The sequence below is a fragment of the Zootermopsis nevadensis genome, unplaced genomic scaffold, assembly GCF_977971745.1.
Source record: "Zootermopsis nevadensis isolate Lab colony 2312 unplaced genomic scaffold, Znev_1.0 Znev_ptg000003l, whole genome shotgun sequence".
NCBI classification, from domain to species: domain Eukaryota; kingdom Metazoa; phylum Arthropoda; class Insecta; order Blattodea; family Termopsidae; genus Zootermopsis; species Zootermopsis nevadensis.
This window is the reverse complement of record NW_028259135.1, coordinates 12,958,570-12,980,122: the sequence shown is the minus strand read 5'-3', so window position 1 is coordinate 12,980,122 and position 21,553 is coordinate 12,958,570. Positions and strand designations below refer to the sequence as shown.

General features: G+C 39.9%; 2 protein-coding genes across 2 annotated transcripts in view; one reads left to right on the top strand and one right to left on the bottom strand.

Moving 5' to 3' along the window:
• The window catches only part of Gyc32E (Guanylyl cyclase at 32E), a 30,862-nt gene extending 14,978 nt beyond the window's left edge, over positions 1 to 15,884 (top strand). Inside the window, exons 9-24 of the mRNA XM_087359619.1 lie at positions 46 to 198; positions 796 to 951; positions 1,958 to 2,136; positions 3,315 to 3,420; positions 3,996 to 4,190; positions 4,368 to 4,544; positions 5,830 to 5,950; positions 6,467 to 6,658; positions 7,037 to 7,214; positions 7,638 to 7,778; positions 8,044 to 8,167; positions 9,218 to 9,461; positions 10,135 to 10,325; positions 11,148 to 11,256; positions 11,610 to 11,755; positions 12,489 to 15,884. Of these exons, the coding sequence (XP_087215745.1) occupies positions 46 to 198; positions 796 to 951; positions 1,958 to 2,136; positions 3,315 to 3,420; positions 3,996 to 4,190; positions 4,368 to 4,544; positions 5,830 to 5,950; positions 6,467 to 6,658; positions 7,037 to 7,214; positions 7,638 to 7,778; positions 8,044 to 8,167; positions 9,218 to 9,461; positions 10,135 to 10,325; positions 11,148 to 11,256; positions 11,610 to 11,755; positions 12,489 to 12,644 (2,568 nt within the window). The 3' untranslated portion in view covers positions 12,645 to 15,884. The remainder of the gene's footprint in view (positions 1 to 45; positions 199 to 795; positions 952 to 1,957; positions 2,137 to 3,314; positions 3,421 to 3,995; positions 4,191 to 4,367; positions 4,545 to 5,829; positions 5,951 to 6,466; positions 6,659 to 7,036; positions 7,215 to 7,637; positions 7,779 to 8,043; positions 8,168 to 9,217; positions 9,462 to 10,134; positions 10,326 to 11,147; positions 11,257 to 11,609; positions 11,756 to 12,488) is intronic.
• Positions 15,885 to 16,460: 576 nt separating this feature from the next.
• LOC147874989 (uncharacterized) overlaps positions 16,461 to 21,553 on the bottom strand; it is a 72,319-nt gene continuing 67,226 nt past the window's right edge. Inside the window, exon 3 of the mRNA XM_087359095.1 lies at positions 16,461 to 16,805. The gene's annotated coding sequence lies outside the window, so the exon portion shown is untranslated. The remainder of the gene's footprint in view (positions 16,806 to 21,553) is intronic.

Here is a 21,553-nt window from a genome sequence, read left to right as displayed (position 1 = left end):
CTCCAGAACAAAGAGATGAATGTGGGAATTTTAATATCTCATCAGGTGCCGATAGATGCGGCCCACCTGTACGACGCCGTCATGATCTATGCACGAGCTCTGACCGAGGTGTTCCAAAATGGTGAAGATCCACGTAATGGTTCAGCTGTGCTTCAGAAGATTCGCAACCGTTCTTATCACTCTGTACAGGGCTATGATGTGTGTATTCCTAGTTTTGGAAATTGTGAATAACTGTCGTTTCTTAAGTACGAAATAGTCCGTAAAGAGCCGATTGTTGCTCAGCTAGTCGTGAAATTCCCTACCTTTCGTGGAAGCCAAAGGTTCACTAACATAATCACAAGACCCCTACCCCTAGTCCCTGTTTAGAACCAAGTAAGTCAAGTCCATGCTCTCCTAACATATTTCCTTACAATCTGTTTTAATATTATCCTCCCAGCTATGCTTAAATCTTGTGAGTGATCTCTTACCTTTTGGCTTTCCAACCAAAATTTTGTATGCGTGTCACATCTTTCCCATGGATTTCTATTGATGGCTGGTGAAAAGTACAGGTAACGGAGATCGTTACCGCGCGGAACGTTCGGCATTAAAAGTAAATCACGTGTATTCGAGTCCCATAAACAGCGCAGTAACTATATCGAAGATAAATATAGTAGAAGATTTAATTTAAAGTTAAAAGTAAACAGCATATTATGCTTTGACGTTTCTAACTGATGAAAAAGTGTCTCACAAGTTAGATTTCAGACGACTCGGTCGTTTTCTGAGATGAGTTTACGGTTCACATTTTTCATGTCGCAGGTGTTTATTGATGGAAATGGAGATGCTGAGGGAAACTATACTGTGGTGGCACTATTAGATGATGAAACTGTAAATGGAAGCTTGCGAATGAGCATGCAGACTGTTGGCTATTTTCAGTACACTCCAAATGCCAGCAGCAACCCACATGAACTGCCTGTAAGTTTATCTCCTTGGAACTGTAGTTTATCTTAAATTTTGCTGGAATCGTGGTTATATAATCATAGAGGGAAAGAATGAAGGTGTGGAGCACTGAATTTGTCTTGAGGTTATGTTGAGCTCTACGTTTTGTGATTTGTAATAGCCGTAGAATTTGGGGTTCTTCAAGAGTGAGCAATATCTGACTGGTGAGGTGTAGTGCAGTTAGATAAATGGAATAATATTTTATTTTTTACGTATCTGTAATTATCGTCTACTCTACCAGTTTCAGTGTTTCATAAGGTTAATTAAATGTTAATGGCACAAATCATATTCTGGCCGTTTCAGTATTAGCTGAGGAGCAGTTTCTTTTGTGAGAAGATTATAGTTTTTTGAAAAAAATATATGCCAAGTGAATGATTTTCAGATGAAAATATAAATATGACTACAACTTGATTAGATCAACCTTTTCATCTTAAATGTTGCGGCATCTACAAATTTGTGATTGCTTTGATGTTGTCTTTGCTAGACGTACTCTGACTTTTAAGTTTATTTTGTTTAATTTTTATTTTAAATATGTGTTTGAGAGAAAGTGGTGGGAGTAAATTTGTGAAGCCGTACGTAACACCTATCATAGAAATCCCAACATTATAGTTTTTTAAATCTGCTGATAAAAGAATGATCAGATTGGTTTTAATTATGAGCTGATAACTTAGGGTCTTTGACTGTTATTTACATCTATCATTATTTTCTGTTTTTAGAAGGAACTTGTAATCTAGTAATCCAGAAATATTGAACATGAATGCATTTTGTTATTTAAAATGTATATTAGATTCAGTTAGATTAGCCTTTGTGCAGTCTGTGAACTCAGATCAGAATGTGGACCTAGTCACTGTACAAGAATGAATGAAAACAAGATGAAAGATTGCTCTTTGGAGTACACTGACATTCCAAAGGTATGCTTCATACCAGAAATTATACTTTTATTATTGCATCATTAGGTGTTATGAAGTGATTTATGTTGCAGGAATTCAAATACTTTGATGAACATAGAAAAATTCAGTGGGTTGGTGGTGTTCAGCCCCAGGCTGAGCCACCCTGTGGATTCCAAGGAGAGAAATGTATCTACAAACCAGACTGGAGGGTGATTGTGACATTATCTGTCCTCTTCTCCCTGCTGCTTGTTGGGGGCATCTTTGCTTTTAAGTAAGTGGTTTGATGTCATATGGTGTCAAACATAGAATACCATTGAAAACATAACCTAACAACAATTACATACTGTGGTACAAAAATGAAATCAGGAGGAGGTCCATCTCCATGTAATAGACTATCCCAACCTTCCCTGTGACACTGAAGTTGAAGCCATCCTGCTAACTGGTTGCAAGGCTGATGCTGTTTGTGCAAAAGGTGTGTTGATGTGAGCATGACGTATTCACGAGCAGAACACGTGTACATTCTCAAACGTTACTTCACATCAAAATCACATGCTACTGCTTGTGAAGCATTTAGCAGTGCATATACTCACAAGGAAGCACTGAATAAAGCAAGCCAGTGATCGGTAATAAAATTTTGGGTCACAGGAAACGTTTCTGGGGTCAGACGTGTGTATCTGCTAAAACTGTCCTGTAAATTCTGCCTTACTATATTGTATTCATATCACCAAAGCTTACAAATATTGTAGTTGGGGTCGTGTTTTAAATGGAACACTTGATATGGTATCATGTCTAGTGACTACTATAAAGCTTGTGGCGAATGATTTTTGTAAATTTTTAGACCGTTTTCTTTGAAATGGGACAAAATCGTAGATATCTGAATATTTCACTGTGTGGAAATACCAGTGTTATGTTTGACATCTTTAAATTCTGAAAGTGAATCATGTTCTCCCACAAATTTTTGTGTGGACTGATGTTGGTAATGTGATATTTCAATAGATAGCGTCAGTGTGATTTTCATACCAAACCTGTGCAGATTTATACCAAGTTTCATTACTCAAGTGTTGCTAAATGTATGAAAATATTTGTGAGGTGATTGAATACAAGAGAAGAAACTGAGAAGGCTGACTTTTAACTCACTAACAAATTAACTGACTAAGTTTATGGGTCCAGGTCTATGAAAAGTTACTAGTAATCAGCTGGTCAAGAAAATTCCTCTTTTATGGAAGCCAGATGTTCATTATCATGGTAACAGAAACCTATAATTTGTCCCTGTCCCAAGCCAGTAGAATCCACTTTGCACCTTCACACTGTATTCTTGTATGGTTCATTTTAATATTATGCCACCATTAATGTCTGTATCTCATATATATATTTATACCACTATTAAATTGTTACACGCAACACATTGTTGTGGCAAGCATACTACAGTGCCATTTCTTCCTGTTTCAGGCATTATCGCTATGAGCAGAAATTGGCATGTCTGCTATGGAAGATAGACATGCGAGACGTCACCGTCATCCCGACAGAGACTGCCGAAGCCACAAACAAGAGTATGGTAAGTGCCTCCTTGTCCTTAGAGTAGTGATGTATTTCATAAATAGTTGTCTCTCTCACTGACTGTGTCATAATGCTTTGAGACCCAAGAATTGAAGTACATTTAAATTTATGAGGAATAACAGGTACTTGAAATTTATAGTGTAGAAACAATACACAAAATTATCAAGCTTGTTTTTAATCTTCTCGTCCTCCTATAGCTTCTGTGCACGTTCGTGGCAGAAATCAGCACTCAAAAGAATTCTTCTCTTAGACGGAGACCTGTAAATTGATGCCGCGTAGATCGACGTGCGTGCGTTACAGTGCGAAGAAAAATAAATAATGTCGTGATCTATACAGTTGTTAATGGTCAAGTATTTAGGTTTTAAAAGAAATCACTATTATTTAACCCAAAGGTTTATTGTTGTCATCATGAATGTCATTATTATAAACTCTCCCAGTGCTTTATGTAACTGAATTAAAATAATAAGAAATTAAAATGTTTTATTTGATGGTAGACCTGCATCAGCCTTATACTGATGTACTGCCAGTAGCTCAGTTTTACATCTGAATGTTTTTAATATATGAACTCGGCAGATTCAAGTGTGTCGGCAGAGCGCGTTCCAATGCGGCGCAGCTGTAGGAGGCAGCATTGTAGTGGAACAGCCTGAATTGAGCCACAAGAGGGCTTATACACGCATAGGCCTATATCGTGGAAACATCGTGGCTATTAAACTTGTTTATAAAAGAAGCATTGATATTACAAGGAATATTCGCAAGGAACTGAAACAGGTAAGTTTATATTTGTGTAAATTTTATGTCAAAAAGTGCATACCTATACAGAGTTGTCTCTGCAGCTGCTTGAATGTACAGTAATTAGTTTCTTGAGTGTGCTTTTATAATGCTGTTCCTTTTAAACTCAAACTAATATTTTTCTTGTTTTCCTGTTTATGCGGTTTGTGATTCTAGATCCGCGAAGTTCGACACGATAACCTGATTCCTTTCATTGGGGCTTGTGTGGATCATGGGAATCTGTGTGTGTTAACAGCTTACTGTGCAAGGGGAAGCCTGGAAGATGTTTTGGCTAACAAAGACTTACATCTTGACAACATGTTTGTGTCTTCTCTAGTATCAGATATCCTTAAGGTAAATTAGATTTGAGATGATTTCAAAACTGCAATGATGAAACAAGTACAGCTTTTATCTGTCTCTATTTATGTCTTTGTATGGTGGTTATTTATGGCACCACTGTTTTTTGGTCAGGATTAATATATTTCTGCACATTTCTTGTGATAAAATAAACACAGAATATTGTATTTTAAATTTTAAGTTTAAAGTTTCTGTTACCAGAAAACAATGATTTTTCACAGAGACACTGCTGTACGTAGCAAGAACTGTTATTCTTCTCTGTCTCAGAATGGAGTCAGACTGAGACTCTCACTTTTATTTTTATGCAGACAGTGATTATCATTTAAAGAAGAAAATTATCCTATGATAACTAGCACTGTTGTAATTAAGTATGTGTATCGCGTAGAACGATGTTTGCCGTAGGAGAGGCACGGGGAAATTTAGAATCCTGCTTGTTTTTCATATTCTAGTCACATGCCCAGCCTGTCATAGTGTCTTAGATTCTATTATCCCGGTAAAATCAGGTGACGTTTTGAAATTTGTCAGTGAAATATAAGTGTTAGGTTGTTTCGATTTTTACGATACTCTAGGAAAAGAAAAGAAATTATTTCCTTCTCACGTGAATTTAACACAGTGACATCGCATTATAGAGAAGGTTAAGACTTAATTCTGTGCCTTGTTGTGAACTTGAAGGTTCATTACCATCCCATCCTCTTTGATTTGATCAGTTTAATAGTTTTTGGTGAATAGTAAAAATTATGAAGCTCCTCATTATTCAATTTTCTTCAGGCTTCTGTCACTTCATCTCTCTTAGGTCCAAACATTCTTTTCAGCTCCCTGTTCACACCCACAATCTGTGGTCTTCTCTTGATGTGAAAGACCATGTTTTATACCCATACAAAACAAGTCAATTTATAACTTTGTATACTTCATGTAACAGATAAGATACAATATTCTGTTGCATAAGAACAATTTAAAAATTATACTTTTGAAAATTATAGGGTTGTGAAGCAAACTTCCATAAATTTATGCAGAGTTCATTTTTTCATGGGTTTGCTATACAATATGATACAATTTTTAGTTAATTACTTCACTTCAACTAATATCTATAATGTAGTAAAATTAAATTTGTCTTGATGTGCATAACATACTAGAATGTAAGGTATAATATGTATGTGATATGTATGTGTCTGAAAGGTTATTTGATATATTTTGGAGGTTTATTTTGACATTCAGATGAAATAAGATGAAAAGTATGAAGCTGAGACTTATGCAAGGAATGAGAACTAATGTGTTTCTTTAGGGAATGATCTACCTACATGATAGTGAGATCATGTCCCACGGCAACTTACGCTCAAGCAACTGTCTTGTGGATTCACGCTGGGTCCTTCAGATTACAGACTTTGGTCTCCATGAGTTCAAAGGTAAGCCAATAACAAGGATATTCTTAAATAACTTAAAAATTGTACTGGGATTAGGTAATTTAAAGAAAACAAGGTCACGAGATTTCTTTGATGGCTTTACGTCTGCGGATACCTGGTGTAAGCACTGAGAATCTCGTTTCAGTAGGAAGACCTTTCACCGCGTACCGCACGGTACATTCACGGAATTGACGGCACTGGCGGCAGAACAGCCGGACCGTGAAGCTCACCTCTTGCCTCCATATAGTGCAAAGGTTAAGCATATATGAAGGTGGAACAGTTATAAATTACATTTTTAAAATGTAATGGTATAATAATAACCATTTCATACCATATCTGAACAGATTTAAATGAATAGTAATTTATTAAAGGAAGAGAGGAGACCAATAACTGAAGCTGAAGCAAATTTCAAGACTCTTTCTGGGCAGGTTCTTCATCACTTGTAATATTTGTATATTTAACATAGTTATTGTAATTAATAACATGAGCATGGGAGTCATGTCTTACTTGAATCAATAGCAGGTCAAGAGGAGCCAGATCACAAGCAGAAGGAACTGCGGCGCCACCTGTGGCAAGCACCCGAACTTCTGCGAAGTCCAAACCCTCCACCACAAGGAACTCAAAAGGGGGATGTTTACTCATTTGCTATAGTCCTGTATGAGATCATGGGGCGAGCTGGTCCTTGGGGCCAAGTTGACATGAAATATGACGGTAGGTTTAGAAATGTGTGAAATATGCAGAAATAAACAGTTATAAAATTAACCCTATGATGGTAAAAAGTATTTAAAGTATGAATATTTTTTGATATAATGGTAATGGTTAAGTTGTAGGATTTGAGGCGTTCACGGCGGTGAGTCTGAAGATGGCTGTCTTCTGGATTGTGCCATGTAGTGTGGTAGAAGTTTAACAACCCAGAAGACATCCATCTTGGTTAATTAAATTGTAAGCAGTAAAATTGCAGCAATTTACTTATGTGGCCATAAATGACAAGAAAATCAATGCCTTTTTTCAAAATTTCATGCTACATTTCTTAAAGTATAGGGAATTTTATCATTCACTCCAACCTTGAAAGTCTGTCCGCGGTTTCAGAAATCGTGGAGAGGGTACGTAACCCAGCGGAGGGTCACATTTTCCGACCACCGACCGAACGTCTCGGAATAGCAGACTACGTCTCACGCTGCATGCAGAACTGTTGGGATGAAGATCCAGAACAGAGACCTGACATCCGCTACGTCCGGGCGAAGCTGAAAGAGATGCAGGCCGGACTGTAAGTTTCATGTCAAACAATACTTTTGAACTTAGGAATAATTAATTGGTACAGGGGAGGGAGAGGTGTTACTGGCTGAAGATCCATTCTGGAGGGCCAACAATTTTTGGATGGATGGGTTATAGATCGTTCAACAATGTTGTGCGCACTGTCATATGAGTGAATGATCCCATTGGTGAAATTGAAAGGCGTTTGGGAGGAAGTGGTGGTCGTATATTTCAGGGTACTACCTGGAATCCAGCCGATAAAGCTCAGACAGACTAATCACATAGTTCTTATGATAAGTTTGAATTTTTCACTTCAGAAATATAGACAGATCATAAGACACAGATGGCCTATGTAGCTGACTCATCTAAAATACCTTTGTAGTCATACCTTAAGGATTTACATATTCTCATGAGTGTCACAGCAACGAATTTCTAGGAAGTCGAACATCTTCGACAATATGCTGGCCATCATGGAGAAGTATGCTTACAACCTAGAGGGGTTGGTGCAGGAGCGTACCAATCAGCTTGTTGAGGAGAAGAAGAAGACAGAAGCTCTTCTGCATCGCATGCTGCCAAAGTGAGTAATCTGTCCTTTCACAAGATCACATGGAGGGTTTTGCACACTCTTCAACCTTTATCAGTAATGCATCATGCCATATGCACATTCTTAGTATGGATATTAAATCCCTATTCCCACATGATAAATATATTCCTTCTCACTCTGGCAGCGACGAAAGAATCCATTTCTGACGTGGGATCACTTGTTTGGTGGATTCCAGTATCCCGTTGGTTGCGGGACTCTCGTCAGATCTTGAATATTGGCAATGCTTTTCTTATTGCAGGACTGTGGCAGAGGCATTGAAGAGAGGAGATCCAGTAGAAGCAGAGAGCTTTGACTGTGTTACTATTTATTTCAGTGATATTGTGGGGTTTACTGAACTGTCAGCTGTCAGCACACCACTGCAGGTAGTTGATGCAATTTCCTTCATTACCATTATTACTGCAGTGAGCAAAAACATAGTTTTATTTTTCATTTACTAATGCACGGTAGCTTTCTTATTATTGATAGCCGTCAGATGTTTAACCTTTATCGCGAGGGCATCATGGCTTATGCACGAATCAGGTGACCATGTGTTACATTTGTTTTGCGCAAAATTGTTAAACTGGGTACTGGATACTGCGAACGACCCATTCTGGAAGTGCCCGAGCACCGCGGGTCCCAACTTTTCGTTGGCTCGATCTACAGACATAGGGTAGGACTCCTCGGACAAGGCCTCTACCTGTACACAGGGCAGCACGACACAGAAAAACACGGACAAACATCCACGGCTTGAGTGGGATTCGAACCCAAGGTCCCAGCTACCAAGCGGCAGAATGCCCACGCTTCAGACCGCGGATCCCACAAGATTGTTAAACGCTGGAGTTAAATTCTAGCTAGCGATCCCATGGTACAAGGGTTCTATCTCCTATTCCTACATGATAAAGGTGAATAGAGACATATCTGAAACATGAAACCTTTTGCAGTGCACCTGAACAAAACTGACTCAATGAGCTTTCAGGTTCTCAAGGCAGGGAGTATGAAAATGGCTGCCTTCTCGGTTCTTCTGCCATATAATATGGTGGATGTCTGTCTACGTTTCACAGGTTCTTGCTGCTTCCCTCATCAAGCACTTCTGAAACAATGACAAACTTCTACCAGACTACATCATGCAACAACTCGGGAGACAGCCATCTTAAAATTGATTCCCACCACCACCACCACTACTATTTTGTAAATTATAATCAGCTTCCCTTTATAAAATATTTGAAGTTGCTTTCCATGTTATTACAGTAACTTGCATTCATTATTGTTTATTAAAATTTGTCCTGAAATTTAAATGAGACAAACCAAACCATCTAATACAAGGATTCCTTGAACATTCAAAGCAGTGTGCTTTTGATAATATTTGTATTAATTGCTATAATCTCATTTGAGGCAAGCAAAAGTAAGATAATGTTATTTGTCAATTATTGCAGGTCGTGGACCTGCTGAATGACCTTTACACTTGCTGTGACTCCATCATCTCAAACTACGACGTCTACAAAGTCGAGACGATCGGAGACGCTTACATGGTCGTGAGTGGTCTGCCAGTACGAAATGATGACAGACATGCTGGAGAGATTGCATCCATGGCCCTTCATCTTCTTAAAAAAATAAAACGTTTTGAAATCAGACACCGGACAGGAGAACAGCTGCGCCTCCGCGTCGGTATTCATTCCGGTAGGTTTCTAATAACCAGCATTCTGGTAATATAACTCAGATACCACTAATAATGAATTCTTCCATTAGACATGATCATGTTGTGTTGCTGTCAGATTATTTTTTATGTCTATCCACAAATCACCTTCTCTTTTCTTCAAAGTGACCACATTTCTGAATGTTTCCACCCTCCCCAAGGAAGCTGTATATTAAGCCGATCTGAATGATCTTAATGTGAGTAATTAACAGCTTGTGTGTTTGTAGTTTATAGGATGATTTCTCTTTATTTAACTGTGTAATTCTATTGCCAGAGTATAGATTTTAGTGTGCAAAGAAGACATTGACTCAAGTACTACCAAATGTTTGCATTTAATTAAGTGGATGCATAAAATATTTGTCTGGTCTTCTCATCTCTGTATGAATATGTTTATTAATCTATATCATTCAGGAAGAGAGGATTTAAACCCCCATGATTTAGGCCTACTGGCTGGACTCGGGCTTTGGCGCCGAAGGTTTAGCATCTTCTTACTCGAGTGCACGGGCAGCTGGACCGTACATAAGTCGTGGTGCACAGACAATAAAGATTAATGATTATAATCAACTCATCATTATCGTCGTCGCCATAGCATAGTTTTTGTTTTATGTGGGTTTTTAGATCAACTGATTATAACTTTCATGTAATGTTATATTACAGGCCAGTGTGTTGCGGGTGTGGTGGGACTCAAGATGCCCCGCTATTGCCTGTTCGGTGACACAGTCAATACTGCAAGTCGTATGGAGTCGTCAGGTGAAGCATTTCGCATCCACATCTCTGAGGCAACTCATATTTTGCTGGATCGTCTAGGGGGTTACTATTGCGAGGAAAGAGGGCTGACACAAATCAAGGTATGCGAAGTTGCGGTTCACAGTCAGGCCATGACTGTACTGGTGAATTAAATAACTTATACCATGGTTACTTATTTATTTTTTTATATAATTTCAGTATATTTCCTTAAGCTTCAGTTTACTGTGATCTTTTTAAAAAATGTTACTGCAAATAAGCAGGCTGGTGTAGCAGTAATAATCTAGATTTGGATGCAGATGTACCCAGTTTGAATCTGTGCTGTGCATCTGTTAATCCAGACTGAGTATTTTTTGTGTTTTTTTCTCATTCTTTGTAGGTTAGTGCCAGTACAGTATCTTGAAATAAGCCATGTCAACCTGTTTCCAAGTCAGTGTTCCCAAATGAATGGGTCCACAGCTTATTTTTAAAGTTGGAAGTTTGTCAGTTTGTAGTAGGCGACCTACAGCATGCAGAAAGAATAGGAAAACTATAATATGTGTAATTTGGAAGGTGCCAAGTACTACGTTGACAAATTGAGAAAAAGTGTGAAAGTGTCTGGCCAAGATTCAAAGGGAAACATCTTCAGTACAAATCTACAGCCTGCTGGGTCCTTCATGGTGCAAAAAAGTGAGATAACTGGTGTCAGTACTTTCAGCAGACAAGATCAAGGAGTACATCAGATATCTTCGCGTGTATGCGAGTGTCACGCGTGTCTTACCACACTTTACAATTCTGTAACCCATTTTTGTAGACTTTCTGTCGCTCATTCATCTCTTTGTTTATCCTGTCATAATTTTTTATATAAAAATTATATTTTATTCAGTACATTAAATAAACACTGTAACAAGATCGTCTGTCGTTTCGCGTTTCTTTCTCGTATGCAGGGAAAGGGAGAGATGCAGACATACTGGTTGGTGGGAGAAGACCCCGCACATCGGCTGGCTAGAATCGGTGGGGAGACGATCGGCTCGGCAGGGATTTTCAGTTCTGACCGTGAGTGTCTCTCATTTCTTATTCTTACTGTAAGTACACAAAATGCTGAATGTATTGAGCTGGCTCAGAATCATATTGAGGAGTAGCATTTTTCTTGTAGCGGTTACATTTTGTTCACTGAAACTAACTTGGAAGACAGTAAATATTATCAGTATGAAGTATTGTGATGATTTAATTTTTATTAATATCTTGCTGATATAAAGTGAGCCAAAATAAATATTGATGTTGCAATGTGGTGAGTAAATGTGAGGTTTATATTGAAAGAGTCACATAATCTTTTGGATCACGTATCACGTCACTAAGCGCCGTGTGAACTATTTATCTCCGTCTACATGCATCGACGTATCGCACAGGGTCGAACGGGCTTGAGACACCGGATCTGTTAAGGCACCCTACGAGCACCAACATTCTGTCCGATGAAGATTCTCCATCTGACAGTAAAGTCGAGATGTTGCACCAGCTACATATGCGAGCCTTCAAGGCATACACAAAACAACAGGTATGAGGGTAGAGTGACCACATCTTGGTGGTAATATAAGGGTTGTTCAATAAATAAGTGGACAACAGTGAAAATGTTTATGGAACATCGATATGATTAAAGGAAATTTGTGTCGATGTTACAAGACTCATCCCAGTGTTTTGCTAGTAAGCTTGAACCATTCTCACAGGAAGTTGATTGGTGATGGTAGAAAGTTTTGAAATATGCAGGTTGGTCTTCTTATTTATTGGGCAACTCTTACAGTAGATGAAATAGGGTGTTTATAGATGTTACAGCCACCGTGGAAAGCGGCACCTTAAATATTTCCTGCCATCCGAAACAAAAAATTACCGTACGAAAGCACTCTTTTGATTGTGATTTGGAAAATATTATTGCTCTGTCAACTTTTAGTCATACAGCAAATGCACAAATTCAAATGGAAAATCCATGTTATGATGGGTATAAAAATGAAAAGTAAGGACAACATTTTCATATTTTTTGATTCTGCTACATCAGCCAAAATAATTTAGAATGAAAACCTGCTTGAAAACTGTAGATGGTCTAATGTCAATGGTGATGAAAACAAATATTAAATCTGACATCTGATAAAAAAGGGATATAATGTATCTGAATCAGCCTGTATGTGGTGGAATAGAGAAAAATCCCTGATGCATTTTGGTCATGATGATGGCTAAAGATATACTGGCAGTTTTTTCTTTGAATTGTGATAAGAGTGTTACAATCTGTTTTACAGGAAATGTGTCCAGGGATTACAGCGAGTTGTTCCAGTACGTTACGCATTCCATCCCCGGGCCGCGGCGTTGCCGACAGCTGCGCGCGCGGCCATCACTCTGCTCCCACCATAACATTTCAGGAAAGTTCTGCATCACTTCCAGGAAATTATGTCTGACAGCCTGTTACCTGTGCCTGGAGTGAGCTGTTTATTACAAAGTGATGTTACTCGTCTGATAATTTGATTGCTGACTGAATTTTACGATGACTTCAGAATACTAAGATAAAAGTTATCTGGGTCTATTTAATGTATTACTTTTAACTGTAACCATATTACTGACTTTTACACACAGAAGAAGCCAGTTAAAGATGGCTGTTCTCTGGTTTGTAACACCATGCAGTCTAGTAGAAGTTTTAAAATTGCTTGCGGCTTCCACCATTGTCCTGATGATGGAGGCAGCATGTACCTCTGAAACTCAGGTAAGCTTCTACCAGACTATGTGGAATTACAACTGAGAAACATCCATCTTCATACTAAGTTCCCCTATGATGACACTACGTGTAGCTTCACGCAACATTAATTTCAGCATTAGTTGTTGAGTGATCAACTTCATGCCCCAGCCGCCTTACCATTAAGGAAGAAGTCCTGTGATGTTTTGGATAGAATGCTGGGTGGTCTGCGTAGCTGGCAGATCCCTCTTCATACTGAGAATTCTACTTCTATTGTCAAGCCAGGGGCCAGTAACTACACCGACTGGCCTATCCCGGCTCTTTCTGGCATTAATTTTAAAACGGTACCAAGCGGAGATATTAATTTAGAATGATTTTACTTGTTCTGTAAGGAGCAGAATTAACCATGTCGACGGCGGTCTTCTGGGCCTAACGGTCCGCGGACTCGTAGGCAGATGCCGACGTGACGCAAGAGACGAACTGTCGTCACTCCGGTACCGAAGACAGAGGAAGTACGTCCCTTTATAATGTCGGTATCTACCTACAAGTCCAGATGGTTTTACAACTCAGAAGGCCAGCCAGAATTAACCATACTTTTTTGTTTATTTTTACTCTCTGAAATTTAAGGGTTAGTATTACTTCATGAGTTATGTACAACGTGCTACGAGGAGCGTCCACAAAGTAAGTTTCCCACTCGTCCCACAGCTAGCAAACCTTATATTGCGCGAAGCGACTGTGCGTACGTGATAGAGCAATGACGTAGCATGGCGCATGCACTAACGGTACTTCCCGCGTTCTCACAGTAGCATCGTTGCAGCTGTTGAAGATGGAGGTTCTTATTCCAGCTCCCGCCGACTGTGAAGTGCGGTCAGTGATAACGCTAGGCCGCACACGGCTCGACGGACAGCAAGTCTCCTGCAGGAGTTCAGCTGGGAGGTGTTTAATCATTCACCCTACAGCCCGGACCTCGCTCCCAGTGATTTCCATCTTTTCCTACACCTCAAGAAATTCCTGTCCGGTCAGCGTCAGCGTTTTGAGAATGACAGAGAGGCGGAGATGGTTGTCACACAGTGGTTCCAATCCCAGGCGGCAGACTTCTACGACACAGGTGTTCAAAAGTTGGTCCCACGGTATGACAAATATCTCAATTCCGGTGGCGAATATGTTGAAAAATAGCTGGACACTTGCTGTATCTGTTGCAATAAATATTTCCATGAAATTGTGTTTTGTTTCTGTAAACGGCCCCAGGGAAACTTACTTTGAGGACGAGCCTCATACATGAAGCATTTTGACACGCGTAAGGATGTTATGCCTTCAGAGAACCAAAATTAATTTCAGGTTTATCATTTTCTACCAAAATGTGCAAGTTCTTGCTTGAGGTACTCTTTTACAACACGCCGCGTTGGGTACGCAGGGTGTTTAAGCAAATACACATGTAATGCATCCAGATGAACGTGTGAGTGTATTTTTATTTCGAGGTTCATTCACCGTCAGTACATTGAAATAAATCATGCGTGTGTACGGTACTTTGATGACATGTGTGTGATATGAGCACTGTTTTATATTTTATTTTTGTTTTTATGTTATCTAATTTCATGTGAAGTGATCCAAATAATGTACGTGACACACGTCTCTCACGCCGCAGTGAGATCTTACCGACATTTCTGCCATCACACGAAGACGCAGGCAGTAAGCTTCAATGAAATATCAGTCAGTATCCATCAGATTGCACGGTACAACATCCCAGAAGACAGCCATCTTCAGATTTGTGAGTGGTACTCATGTTCTTAAAAAATTTATATCGTATGAAATTCATAACTCTTGTTTGACAATTTTTTCACTGTGCAGTGCACATTACTCCATCCTTACTCCTGCTGATCTTTCTGTTATCATAGAGACTTCTCCTAACATTTTGGTCTCTCATTTGGTTCTTCAGGAGACCTCACAATGAATCCGTAAGACTCGGCTCCTGTTTATCGAGGCACGCGCACTCGTAGTAGTGTAGTGAGCTTGTCTTAATGAGAATGACATAAATTGAAATTTGATTTTTAAGTTAGGTATTTGTTTCAGATATGAAATAGGATACAACACATAATCACGTAGACATCTGTGAAGTCAAGATATGTTAATGTCTGAATGTTTGTTATTTTACTTGGATTGTTTTGTGTTCAGGTAAAGAAAGGAGAGTGTCCTCATTTCTACGAGCATTACTGTAATTTTATTTTATTCTTAATAACTGATGTGGTTATTTAGTTATGCTCTCTGAACTGGAGTTGTTGCATGACTGATTGACAAGAGAAGATGACCATAAGTTGTTAAGAGGTAATCATAACCTGTGAGAAATACCTTGGAAGCTGAGGAAAACTTTGACATTATTTGGTATTCTAGCCAAGCTTAGAAAATGAGTGTTACAGAGCAACTAGTACCTAACGTAAACTATTTGTCATCTAGATTAATATTGTAGAACACATTTCTACTATATGGAGCACTGTTGTAATGAAACAGCAATTTTCAAGTATGTGTGAAGTATTTAAATGATATTAAGTATTATACAAGGACAAGTGAAGTTTCATAATCTCAAGTTCCGTGAAAAGGTGGGACATTATTACAGATGGTATTTTTTTGAACGGGGTAGCTTAGTAAAATATATGGACCTTTTGTAATATGTACCTCCATGTAAGTTGAGGTTATGTATTGAAGTTAAATATAAATATTACGCCGTGAAGTCAAAGTCGGACTTGTTTCTTAGCGTCTGATGACCATCGAGTCTCCAGTACCTCACAGCCATTGCAGTAGAAACGTAAAAGTCTTTTCTCTTCGTCGTGTTGCAGAAATTAAACTGAAGATTCATAGGAAATGTCAAAGTTCCTTCATCGTTGTTCAGGGCTACAGTTTGTTCCACACGTCGTCATTGACGTGCATCTAAGCGTTTCATATGAGAAAATAAAGTAAAGTTACTTTAATGTCAGACTTATTTTTATTCTTCTTCCTTTTGGATCATCTGCCTCTTCCGATAAGCTGCGTGGCATCTGGCAATCTGATACTCTACCTGTTTGTGTGTACACTGTTTATTTCTTTCGTATGGCAAATGCATTGGCACCCCTGTTTGCCTATTACTTAATATCACTGGATGACGTCATGAAATGACTCTGCTTGTCTAGTATTTTTGCTCAAGCTGATAGAATAGGAAGTGTGTCCACCAGGAAGTCACTCACGTCCTGAATATATTTATAATGGTGAAACAAATGAAGTAAGTTCGAAATGCAAATTGTGATGTTGACTTGTAGTTCGAAAATGAAGTTCATTTGCGATTATCCGACCCATACCGGACAGAAGGACGGTTTGATAATGGAAAATGTCGGAAGACTAATAAAAAGACTCGCTTTATAATTCATTTTACGATAATGTTAAATTAGGAAGAAACTACAACTTGGAATCAAATAAAAATATTTCTTTAAATAAATAAGTAATGTTTACATCGGATAAAACAAAATTTTTAAATGGTAAATGTTTTAAAAATAATGTAAATTCGTAGGGTATATGGTATAAGTATAGTAGTAATATATAGAATATATACATATATGTACTGTATATATAGTATGTGGGTGTATATACACAGAGTGATTGATAGATATATATATGTGCAAGGACAAACAGCTGCCGGGGTTAGCGTCGAGCGTTCCCATCATAGGAGCTGTAAGTTGATGTTTCGAAGACTGCCTGGTTCAATGCCAGGACTGTGCGCAGGACTTGACAGCTGCAGGTTAGGTGTGGTGTTTTGTGCTGGGTGAGTCGCAGTGTTCTTCCATAGACCACCACCACCAAGGTTTGCGAGTTAGGCTTAAGGTGACTTCAACAGCGTTAGTTAAGTTGCACCGGTCAGTTCATCCTGATGAAGAGAAAACGGCTGTAAGCTTCAATATGTAAAGAAATTGCATATCAATTTAAAATTAAATTGTTAAAAAGCTCTCTCAGTCTGGAGTTAGAACAATTTCCTGGCTTGCTTAGACTTCCTCCCTAAAGCCGTTCAAAATATAATAATAATAATAATAATAAATATAATATATGAAAAAATGAGGCTATGACAGAGAGAGACAGAAAAAAGAGCCCACGTTTGTACAGCAGAAAAATGGCAAAAGTTAAGAAAAGCTTACGTGCACTGAGAAAAAAATTCTTCCATTAGCTAATAAAAAGGTAAGGGGAAAAAATATGACGAGCGCAATGGACTTTGAAAAATTTCTTCGATAAACACCAAATGAGGTAAGCCTTGCCACCAAACAAACAACCAACCAAAATCACCATCATCATCTGCAGGATTTACGCACGAAGTAAAAACGTTCCTCCACGCAACTCAAACACCAAATGCCGAACTTAGAAAATGTATTCGACATGACCATCCTAGGATTCCCCACAGATTTCCTACCCAGATTCAGCAGAATCCCCCTCCAAGGATTTCCAACAGAATTCCCCACGATCCCAACGCAGGATTCCAGCAGTATCCCCACCGAGTATTCTCCCAGGACCCCCGACCTAGGATTCACCACATAATATTACCCACGATCCCCATATTATCCCACATAGGATCCACAACCAGATTCACCATAAGGATTCCCCAACCAGGATTCAAAACGCGGGGCCGCGCCCTACCCCCGCGCCCTACCCCCGCGCCCTACCCCCGCGCCCTACCCCCGCGCCCTACCCCCGCGCCCTACCCCCGCGCCCTACCCCCGCGCCCTACCCCCGCGCCCTACCCCCGCGCCCTACCCCCGCGCCCTACCCCCGCGCCCTACCCCCGCGCCCTACCCTCGCGCCCTACCCCCGCGCCCTACCCCCGGAAGGTTGAATCCCAGGCCGTTCCTTGAGCGAGCAAAGGCGCGGACTCGGCTCCGGACAATGGCCCAGGCGCCGGGCGCCTGGTGGCGGGTTCCAATGAACCGTCCGAGTCGGACGAGTCCAACTCGTTGGCTTTGCGCTCGCAAGCTACTGAAAACAGGACCTTGTGGGCGAAGCGAGTTGTCCAAATCTTTCGACTAACCCACCTGGCAACAGATCTTGTCTACAGGATATAGCAAGAACATAATAAGATTAGGTATAATAAAAGGACCACTCAAAATTCGAAAATAGTACCAGCAGCGAAAGCGCGGTAATTGACATCGAATAATTCCGAAAGGGGGGCTCAACCCCAGCGGCCGAGTGGTCTTAGGAAATTAAAACAAATCTCTTAAAGCAGATAATAACGTCTTGCGCCCTCTTTGCGGGATGACGCTTGTGGTGGGTCCCTATGTTCCCGCACAGAGGACGCTGCTATTCATTTTGTTTTTGAGCTTTTTTTAATTCTCTGTCCCTTAGTTATCTCTGCCGACAAGCCTTTGACGAGATTTTCATCTTTGGTTTTCCCTGCGTGCTCCGCGAAACTTGTCAGGTCACCTGATCCGAGGTTTCTTACGGACAAGTCGACTTTCCCTTTGCGGTTGTATGTCTCCTGCTCCGGTACAGCGCGTATGTGTTCAGTCTTTACGTAAGTCGGCCATTTTGTTAATTACGTCTCAGCTTGTGTTTGTGTGGGCGATGGTAATTTGTTCGTGTAAAGCTTTAGCCATTCGGTGTTTTTTGTAAAAATTTGGCTGGTTTTTATGGTGGTGACGCTGCGAATATTTTGATGGCATTTTCTGGCGTGTTGACTGGTCGACCAGTAATCGCAATTATCCAGTTTCTGATTTTTATTCTGACAGTTTGTACGTTTAATTAAGTACTCAGTGTTCTTCTGACCCAGTCTGAGGTTGATACGAGGGCTTCAGATGTGTTCAATTGGGCTTGTTATGGGACGGTTTGATACTACGCGTCAGTGTTTGTTAGTGTCGAAGGTAATTAGAACGCTGGTTAAGTGAGGCACGTCAGAAGGTTTGCAGCGTTTTTTGATTTTTCGAAAAATTTGAAAATTTTTCCTTCTAAATTTGACCTGTCCCATCCCTATCAGGACTAGACTCCCAAGTCTTGAGAAGTCACTTGTCCCAAGTCTTGAGAAGTCCTTGTCCCAAGTCTTGAGAAGTTCTTGTCCCAAGTCTTGAGAAGTCACTTTTCCCAAGTCTTGAGAAGTAATTCGTCCCAAGTTTTGAGAAGTGACTCGTCCCAAGTCTTGACAAGTCACTCGTCCCAAGTCTTGAGAAGTTCTTGTCCCAAGTCTTGAGAAGTCACTTGTCCCAAGTCTTGAGAAGTTCTTGTCCCAAGTCTTGAGAAGTCACTTGTCCCAAGTCTTGAGAAGTTCTTGTCCCAAGTCTTGAGAAGTTCTTGTCCCAAGTTTTGAGAAGTCACTCGTCCCAATTCTTGAGAAGTCACTTGTCCCAAGTCTTGAGAAGTTCTTGTCCCAAGTCTTGAGAAGTTCTTGTCCCAAGTTTTGAGAAGTCACTCGTCCCAAGTCTTGAGAAGTCACTTGTCCCAAGTCTTGAGAAGTTCTTGTCCCAAGTTTTAAGAAGTTCTTGTCCCAAGTCTTGAGAAGTCATTCGTCCCAAATCTTGAGAAGTCACTTGTCCCAAGTCTTGAGAAGTCACTCGTCCCAAGTCTTGAGAAGTTCTTGTCCCAAGTCTTGAGAAGTCACTTGTCCCAAGTCTTGAGAAGTCACTCGTCCCAAGTCTTGAGAAGTTATTGTCCCAAGTCTTGAGAAGTCACTCGTCCCAAGTCTTGAGAAGTCACTCGTCCCAAGTCTTGAGAAGTTCTTGTCCCAAGTCTTGAGAAGTCACTTGTCCCAAGTCTTGAGAAGTTCTTGTCCCAAGTCTTCAGAAGTCCCAATTCTTGAGAAGTCACTCGTCCCAAGTCTTGAGAAGTTATTGTCCCAAGTCTTGAGAAGTCACTTGACCCAAGTCTTGAGAAGTCAGTCGTCCCAAGTCTTGAGAAGTTATTGTCCCAAGTCTTGAGAAGTTCTTGTCAAAAGTCTTGAGAAGTTCTTGTCCCAAGTCTTGAGAAGTCACTCGTCCCAAGTCTTGAGAAGTCACTCGTCCCAAGTCTTGAAAAGTTCTTGTCCCAAGTCTTCAGAAGTCCTTGTCCCAAGTCTTGAGAAGTTATTGTCCCAAGTCTTGTCTGCTTGTTTAGGGCTGTGCCTCACCTGCCTTAGCTGAATTCAAATTTTTTCGAAAATTCTTAGTTTTCTTCGCGTTTCACGCCATTTGCAGTCGTTTTTAATTTTTTTAAAATTTCGAAAATTTTTGAAAATTCTCAAAAAAATTTCGAAAAATCGAAAAACGTGGCAAATCGTCCAAAAAGCGCACAAAACTAAGAATTTTTGAAAATTTTCAAATTTTAAATTTTTTCCGAAAATTTTTGGTTTTGTGCGCATTTCAGAAGGTTTGCAGCGTTTTTTGATTTTTCGAAAAATTTGAAAATTTTTCCTTCTAAATTTGACCTGTCCCATCCCTATCAGGAATAGACTCCCAAGACTTGAGAAGTCACTTGTCCCAAGTCTTGAGAAGTCCTTGTCCCAAGTCTTGAGAAGTTCTTGTCCCAAGTCTTGAGAAGTCACTTGTCCCAAGTCTTGAGAAGTCATTCGTCCCAAGTCTTGAGAAGTCACTCGTCCCAAGTCTTGAGAAGTCACTCGCCCAAGTCTTGAGAAGTTCTTGTCCCAAGTCTTGAGAAGTCACTTGTCCCAAGTCTTGAGAAGTCACTCGTCCCAAGTCTTGAGAAGTTATTGTCCCAAGACTTGAGAAGTCACTCGTCACAAGTCTTGAGAAGTCACTCGTCCCAAGTCTTGAGAAGTCACTAGTCCCAAGTCTTGAGAAGTTCTTGTCCCAAGTCTTGAGAAGTCACTTGTCCCAAGTCTTGAGAAGTCACTCGTCCCAAGTCTTGAGAAGTTATTGTCCCAAGTCTTGAGAAGTTCTTGTCCCAAGTCTTGAGAAGTCACTCGTCCCAAGTCTTGAGAAGTTCTTGTCCCAAGTCTTGAGAAGTCGCTTGTCCCAAGTCTTGAGAAGTTCTTGTCCCAAGTCTTGAGAAGTCACTCGTCCCAAGTCTTGAGAAGTCACTCGTCCCAAGTCTTCAGAAGTTCTTGTCTCAAGTCTTGAGAAGTCCTTGCCCCAAGTCTTGAGAAGTTATTGTTGCAAGTCTTGTCTGCTTGTTTAGTTCTGTGCCTCACCTGTCTTAGCTGAATTCAAATTTTTTCGAAAATTCTTAGTTTTTTTTGCGTTTCACGCCATTTGCAGTCGTTTTTAATTTTTTTAAAATTTCAAAATTTTTTTGAAAATTCTCAAAGGGGTACCCCTTCGAGAAATTTCAATTTTTTCGAAAAATTTCGAAAAACCGAAAAACGTGGCAAATCGTCCAAAAAGCGCACAAAACTAAGAATTCTTGAAAATTTTCAACTTTTAATTTTTTCCGAATTTTCCGAAAATTTTTGGTATTGTGCGCATTTCAGAAGGTTTGCAGCGTTTTTTGAGTTTTCGAAAAATTTGAAAATTTTTCCTTCTAAATTTGACCTGTCCCACTCCTTTCAGGACTAGACTCCCAAGTCTTGAGAAGTCACTTGTCCCAAGTCTTGAGAAGTCCTTGTCCCAAGTCTTGAGAAGTTCTTGTCCCAAGTCTTGAGAAGTCACTTGTCCCAAGTCTTGAGAAGTCACTCGTCCCAAGTCCTGAGAAGTTTTTGTCCCAAGTCTT